Here is a 7797-nt window from a genome sequence, read left to right as displayed (position 1 = left end):
CTTTCTAACTGACACTTGACGTTGCCATTTTGACTCCGTTTCTTCCTGAACTTTTTTAAGCTTTCGCGACTTTCATCGGAATCGTGAATAAAACAACATGGGTGCCTGTTTGGCATTGAGTTCCCTAGCCAGTTGTGTGAGTACACATTTAACGTTACCGACTGTGTTGTTTCTACATGATATAACGTTACGTAGACTTACACCATTTATTGACTAATTAAAGTTTTCGAGGTTGTTCAGCCGAGACTACAAACATTAACGTCACGTCGTCACGTCGAAGATATCAACACAACGTCTTGTGAAAATACTTCACTGCTTCTGTCGGCGTGTGCCTGTCCCATGTGTATTTAGATTTTTTTTCGGAATAGTTGAATACATGTTACTAGTTAAATTCGGCAAGCATCCTATAAACCATAACCCAAGACATTGTACACATTTGTTCTGACGTTTTTCAGTTTGTCCCGCTTGCCCCTGTTGGAAAGTTGTGAAAATAAGCGACCCAAACATTTGACAACCTTGGGCTACTTTGTTAAGTTTAACGTTATAATGTTTACTTAACACGACTTAAACTATAAAACCGACTTGTAACATGTTTGTTGTTTTTTTTTTTTTGGTAAAATGGCGTTCAATTAAGGCGATAACGTAACGTTAACTTAAGTGAATTGACAGATTTCTGCTGTCTTTGACTTTATTTACATGTACTTATTATATTACTTATAGGGCAACTTGTCTGTTCAGTGTTTTTGACTTACTGCAGTCAGCGAGTTATATGAACAAAATGTAACGCTAGCGCGTGTCTGTTAGATCTGAAAGGTGTTTTCTTAAAATGCGCAATTTCCGGGTTTCACTCAGGTATTTCCGTCATCCTCTCTGGAGGAGGAGTCCCTGCTTTGTTGTGCCCATCATGAGTCCATCATTCCTGCCTTGATTCACATTTGATCCCCCTGTTGTGGATTTACCCCCATTTGACTTTTAAACTATTTATTTTTTTACAACGTAGAACTACAGTATACATATGAGATGTTTGACACTGATAAATACTTGTGAAAACAAATCTTTACAGATTGATGCAAGTTAAGAACAAATGTAAAAACGTAGAAGACAAAACAAAGACAGATTAGAAGACGGTTATTATTTAATGTAAAACATTTAAAGGAGATTATCTTTTTGTAAACAATGTGATTTTAGGTCCCAAACACCCAGGCTATATCTGAAAGCTCCAGCTGCTGCCTAGTCAACTTCAAATCAAAAGCTGCATAATGAAGATAAAGGCAAATTCAGTTTCCAAGACACTGAATATTCCCCAGTATAAAAGATGGAAGAAAGTGTGGCACAGTTACTTGCTTCAAGCAGGCAGATCTAATTTATATCTTAACAAGATTTGTCTATATTTTGTTATATTTGCAGTGATTCAGTGTTGGGACTGGGCATAAATGGCAATTTAGGCAGCCCTGCCTAAAGTTATTATCTTCACAAAGTGGCAGACTTCACAGTTTTTGAGATTTGTCAGTCCTTTTCACCTTTGCAAAAGTGCAAAGGCAGTTTATACATGCGCCCTGTTATTTTTAATATCCTGTGTTATCACTGTGAGTTCTTTGTAATATTCTTAAGTAAACTTAACTGTGGAAGCTGGATTCTTCCCGTCACAGCAGCAGTGTTTTACGCCCAAGGCCTGTGTACTCCGGTGTCTAGTCATATTTAGCGAGGGATGGCTGATCTCGGCTCCAGTCTCCGCCTCATCGCTCCACACACCTCTCAGCAGTCTGCGACCGAATCATGCAGGAATCCTCTGTGATCCTGTTCTGCAACAGAGAGAGGGGGAGATTTGTTACGATGGCGGCTCTAATCGCCGGCCTGATTACTGCCACAATCATCATTTGTCTCTGCTTTTCTGGAAGCACGCGGAAGAAAGTGATAGATGGTTGCCCTGACAGCAGACACAGTGTTATTTGTTTTTTTGTTTTTTTTCCCCTCACTGCAGGCCATGCATGCATTACCCTGATTATCCCGCGCCCTAGAGACCTGTCTCTGAGTCTAATAAAATATGAATCTGGATGAAGGCCTTGCTAATTCTCAACTTGGTCTCTTCTCCAGGCGTCCTGTTTGTGCGGCTCGGCCCCCTGCCTCCTGTCATCATGCTGCCCGTCAACGTACAACTCCACCATGAGCCGGCTGGCCTTCTCCTTCCTGCTGCTGCTCGGGACCCTGGTGTCTGTCATTATGATTCTCCCAGGCATGGAGGAACATCTGAAACAGGTACATGAGATAAGACCAGATTAGATCAGATTTAATGGGCCACATGGGGCCATTTAATCATTTGGGGTTGCCCAAGTGTCATTACATTTTCATTTCATTTCCAGTCCAAGAAAAAATAGGAAAATAATTACAATTGGTTTCATAAGGCTGTAACCCAGCAACAGTGATACGGAAGAGCAGCAGGACAGGATGCTTGGGTTATTGTTATCAACCAGTCATTTTTTCAAGAGAAGGAAGAGATTCCAATATCAAAAAGCGTTTAATTTGTCCAGATTTAATCCTTACTTCCTTTGTGTGCTTTCAGATTCCAGGATTCTGTGTTGGTGGCACATCCATACCTGGCGTACAGAACAAGGTGAACTGTGACATCATTGTCGGCTACAAGTCTGTGTACCGCATGTGCTTCGCCATGGCCTGCTTCTTCGCCCTGTTCTGCATCATCATGATCCGAGTGCGCAGCAGCAAGGACCCCCGAGCCGCCATCCAAAATGGGTTTGTACTGTACACTGCAGCCTCAGCGCCACAGATGAGGGATGACAGCATGCTGCTCTCTGGTGGCCAAACATGGGGACTGCATCTCTGAGACTGGATTTGCACTGAGGGCGGAACCTACCTTGTTCAGTACATACTTAAAATAACCTTTTTTCTTCTCAGTTTCTGGTTCTTCAAGTTCCTGGTGCTGGTTGGCATAACTGTGGGAGCGTTCTTCATTCCAGATGGCATCTTTAACACAGGTAAGAAGCCCAGACCTGTAAATAAGTGTCTTAGCCAGAGTGAGGACACAGTTGATGTCTGCACCGTCCAGCAGCTCACACACACCGCCACACAAAGAAGATGCTACACTGCGTGGTTCAAGTGCAAAGCTGCAGACTCTTGAGTGTAAATTAGGGATTGAAAAGAAAAGCTGGTAATGAATGCTTACTCAGATTTCTACTTTCTATTACTCAATCAGAAAGTCTGCTTTTTTCATTCATAGTGTAATCTAAGGTGAAAAGTTCGGTTTTTGTACAACTGATTAGATTAGAGTTTGTAGCTTCCTCAAAGTAAAACAAAGCATAATTCACATATCTGTCCAAAGTGGAGTACAAACTCCAGTATCATACCTGTACTACTATAAAACGCGGCCGCAGTTCATGTAACAACCAGAACTGATAAATGTTGACCAACAATGGCACATACTGTACTGTATTTAAACACCTCTGTCATTGCCCAGTTTTAAACCCTCCTCAACAACTTTCCTGAATCCTTTTTTCTGTCTGGTCTCAGTGTGGTATTACTTTGGCGTGGTGGGCTCCTTCATCTTCATCCTGATCCAGCTCATCCTGCTGGTGGACTTCGCCCATTCCTGGAACCAGTCCTGGTTGGAGAAGGCAGAGAACGGGAACCCCAAGTGCTGGTTTGCAGGTAGACGGGCAGCACACCCTCCATTTATCCCAATAAAAGTTTCGGTAAAGGTTTAAAATTAAGGGTTTGACCAATTGGGTCTCGACAGGCACTACCTGCATTTTAGGACTTGGGCTGCCAGTAATGTTTACATTTTTGGGTCACCTTTCTTTCCAAAAATCATACGGCAGAGTAAAAAAGTCTGGACAATAAAACAAATTACAATTGTAACTGATAATCACAAGATGAACCTGTCCATTGCAAGTAGGTTCATGCGTATGTGATGAAAACATTGCAGAGGAATGAAATCAGGTCTGTGCACTAGTGTGGTGTTGATCCATCAATTAAACTACATAAAATGTCCTTGACCGAACTACATGTGAGTCAGGTTCCGTGTGGTCATGATGACTCCACTTTGTGCTTGCGCTTTTCCTCGCAGCTCTGCTGTCCTTCACCATCTTCAACTATGTCGCCGCTTTCGCCGCTGTCGTGCTCTTCTACGTGTTTTACACCCAACCCAACGACTGCACCGAGCACAAAGTCTTCATCAGCCTCAACTTCATATTCTGCATCATTGTGTCCGTCGTGTCCATTCTGCCCAAAGTTCAGGTAATGCAGACAGAAGTTAATATGGGAATCTGTAGACTAAAGCTACTAAATGTTGATATTTTGTGCCCTGATCTTTCGTGTCATCCTCTACCAGTGATGTATGTTTATTAGCAAGAAGTAAGGAAATGAGATGCTCGATCTAGAAGACAAGCTAATATGGAATTACCATTGGTCCTAACTGTGAGCTTCTGTTTTCTCTGTGAGGGCAAAATTACTTGAGTGATGAAGAGAGTTTGGTTTTAATGGCACGTGGATTTATTTTCTGACCCATGTCTCCACAGGAGGCTCAGCCCAGCTCAGGCCTGCTCCAGGCCTCCCTCATCTCCCTCTACACCATGTACCTCACCTGGTCAGCCATGAGCAACAACCCCAGTAAGTCCAATGAATCTGAGACACAACAGAACTGTAGTTTCTTCAGAACTTGAATCAGGATAGCTGACCTTGGGAGGCAGAATAACAAAATGTGTCAGCGCACCTCTCTGTAGCTGGATTAATTAGTTGTCATATTTTCAGCTGTTTACATTGTTCTCTGTGTTTCCGACATCAGACCGGCAGTGTAACCCAAGTCTACTGAGTTTGGTCCAGCCTGTTGGTCCACCTCCAACTCCAGCGCCAGGACCCGCCCCTCCTACCCCAGCCCCTTCAAACGTGCAGTGGTGGGACGCGCAGGGCATCGTGGGACTGACCATTTTCTTGTTCTGTACTCTTTATGCCAGGTATTTTAATGTTATTGTAACTAATTGTAGTTTTCATGTTGTCATGATTTGCCTTTGATCGTTATTTGACACCAGGAGTGCAACACTTGTTCATTTCCTGGACACGTCTGTGCGTGGCGGCTCTCGATGCACTGACTCCCGCCTCAGTCCACTCCTTGTGAAGCTCCCCCAAGTTCTTGAATCCTCAAGTTGACAATCCTGCGGTCATCAATGTTGCTTGGGCACTTTTTCCTTCCACTCTTTAACCTTCATGTCAACCTTCTGTGAATGTGCTTGGATCCAGCACTCTGCGAACAGCCAGCCCTTACCCTCCACGTGGAGGTGGTCAACGAGTGTCTTCTGAACATTTCTCAAGTCAGAGCTCTTCCCCATGATGGTGGTTGAGCGTACTGAACCAGACTGAGAGATTAAAGGCTCTTCTCAGGTCCACATTTAGTTCTTTATTCTAATATTTTAAAATATTGTAAGATAATGTAATACCGTAAACCGTAATCATCAAGATTAAAACAACAAAAAGCCTGGAATATTTCACTTTGTATGAATCGAGACTATATGAAGGTTTCACTTTTTGACTTGAATTATGGGAGGAAATGAACCTTTTCACGATATTGTAATTTTTTGAGATGCACCTGTAGTTTAAATTTGATAACATTGCTCAGCTTTTTCAACATTTAGTAAGAGAGTATTGATTTAGCAGAAGAAATACGACAACTCATTTAGTAATTAATAGAAGAGAGATTGGACTGTTGTCAGCACAAGAACACAGTTTTACATATAAATAAACCAAAAAACAAACAGATCTCCTCCTGCATACAGAAGGTCCACGAGTAGATCTAAACATTCAGGATCAGGTTGGAAACTTTTAACAGTATCTTTGACTGAGGGCAAATGAATACTGTATTTCAAGATGACGTGTTGTGCTCTCACCCGCCACAGCATCCGCTCCTCCAACAACAGCCAGGTGAACAAGCTGATGCAGACCGAGGAGGTCCAGGGTCTGACCGCTGAGTACACAGCCGCGGCGGGGGAGGAAGGAGTCCGGCGGGCCATGGACAACGAAGAGGAGGGAGTCACCTACAGCTACTCCTTCTTCCACTTCAGCCTCTTTCTGGCCTCCCTCTACATCATGATGACCCTCACCAACTGGTTCATGTACGTATCCACCATCTGTTGTTCTTGGCGGTCTCCTTCAGACACCGGCTTCCCTCTGACTTTGTTCTCGTGCTTCATCAGGCCCGACACCGACTACCAGGTCATGCAGAGCAGCATGCCGGCCGTGTGGGTGAAGATCAGCTCCAGCTGGCTCGGCTTGGCCCTGTACCTCTGGACCCTGGTGGCCCCGCTGGTGCTCCCCGACAGAGACTTCAGCTGAAAACATCTGTACGTGTGGCCGCTAGCCTCTTGCTGTTTGCACCTTGAAGAAAGATAGCTTTAGCTTCAAGTTGATCTGCTTGATTGTTTGATTTGCTTGCGACTCCACCTTTAAAATTGGAAAATGAAATGGTGATACGCCTCGTTTTTGACGTGAAGCCATCGCATGTGATGCCTTTAATGTCATTTTTTTGTGGCTCAAATTGAAATTTGCCGTTTGGCAGCAACATGGGATTGTTTGTGTTGACCTTTAATCACACATTCCAGTTTTTCCCCATCAGGTTATTCTTTCCTCCGCTGTTACAAATATTCTGATTGAGAGCACTACATGTCTTTATGGGACAAGACCAAATGAAACCTAAAATGTCCTGCTGGGGAAGAGATGTTTTGGCTTTGTTTGTCTGCATTTACGTTTAGTTGTTTGTACTTTTTTATTGTTCATTTTAAATCAGTTTGGTTTCATAGAAAGGTGTCCACATTTTATATATAACAGTGCCTTATTATATTCTGCACACAAGTTATTCAATATCCTAAAAGTTGAGTTATCAGTATGAAGTTACTCCTCAATAAACTGTATGCTCATACTAAACTGTTTAATGTCATCAAATATTTCTGTCCTGTAGGTGGGGCTGTTGACCGAACTACCGAGTTTAGGTTGCTTCTTTGTAGGAGACGTGCTGGATTTGACTATGTAGAAACTATTTGGACATACTACATGTGCTGTAAGATTTCTAAACCCATTTGATAATCTGTTCTTTTTGTACACACAACTGTGGGAATTGGCCCGTGTTTTGTTCAGATAAAGGCAAACACAAAGTCAGAAAGTGTGGTCTGCAAGGATTTCCAAATGCTTCACTGCCCTCCCTCCCTAAATCACATGATCCAGCTAAAATGTGATTTATTGTGTTCCTTCGGTGCAGGATTCCCCAGTGCAACACACACACACACAAACTGACACACACACACTCACACTCTCTCTCACTTGGCAAGTAAAGTAGAGGGAATGTGTTTTTCCCTATCACAAGATCTGCATGAGCAGGGGGGCTGAACACAACACTTCATTATACTTCATTCGGGGCTTGTGTTGGGGAAGAACCGCAAATGGCCACCCGGCCTCTGAAATCGTGCTTGGATAAAATAATATTTTAGTAAACATGAAATACCCACTGTGACTTCCCCTGCTTGTTTTTCATTCTCTTCTTTTGCCTTTCATATTACAAATAAAACCAGTTTATGGGCATTATGAGCATATAGATAAACCAGCCGTATATGCATCGGATATGTTTTGGCGGTTATTTATTTTGTGGTCGGATGAATTAAATGCATTCACAATACTGCTAATGCACCACATAAACCATGTTGGTGGATTATAGCTTGGAGACTCACGAGAGAAAGATGAAATAGAAATCAAAACAGCAGAGACTGAAAGATCCCAATTTTCCGTCTTCTGTAGGTTGCGCTC

At 42.9% G+C, this 7797-nt stretch overlaps 1 protein-coding gene across 1 annotated transcript; it reads left to right on the top strand.

Moving 5' to 3' along the window:
- Positions 1 to 6924, top strand: serinc2 (serine incorporator 2). The gene is made up of 10 exons (XM_038724938.1): positions 1 to 136; positions 2095 to 2256; positions 2561 to 2748; positions 2911 to 2990; positions 3523 to 3660; positions 4079 to 4248; positions 4530 to 4620; positions 4796 to 4964; positions 5901 to 6116; positions 6198 to 6924. The coding sequence occupies exons 1-10, from the start codon at positions 98 to 100 to the stop codon at positions 6334 to 6336; spliced, it is 1392 nt and encodes a 463-aa protein (XP_038580866.1). The 5' UTR covers positions 1 to 97; the 3' UTR covers positions 6337 to 6924.
- The last annotated feature ends 873 nt before the right edge of the window (positions 6925 to 7797 follow it).

This window comes from Micropterus salmoides, unplaced genomic scaffold (assembly GCF_014851395.1).
Source record: "Micropterus salmoides isolate LMB-PRFRI ecotype aquatic unplaced genomic scaffold, ASM1485139v1 Ms_hic_scaffold_17, whole genome shotgun sequence".
In the NCBI taxonomy this organism is placed as follows: domain Eukaryota; kingdom Metazoa; phylum Chordata; class Actinopteri; order Centrarchiformes; family Centrarchidae; genus Micropterus; species Micropterus salmoides.
This window is presented reverse-complemented; position numbering and strand designations above follow the sequence as displayed.

Bases quoted from the DNA above. Each gene is read 5' to 3' on its own strand.
- serinc2 (XM_038724938.1), top strand. From the start codon at position 98: ATGGGTGCCTGTTTGGCATTGAGTTCCCTAGCCAGTTGT. The intron at 2,257-2,560 runs GTACATGAGATA...GTGTGCTTTCAG, and splicing joins TGGAGGAACATCTGAAACAG to ATTCCAGGATTCTGTGTTGG. The intron at 4,965-5,900 runs GTATTTTAATGT...CACCCGCCACAG, and splicing joins TTCTGTACTCTTTATGCCAG to CATCCGCTCCTCCAACAACA.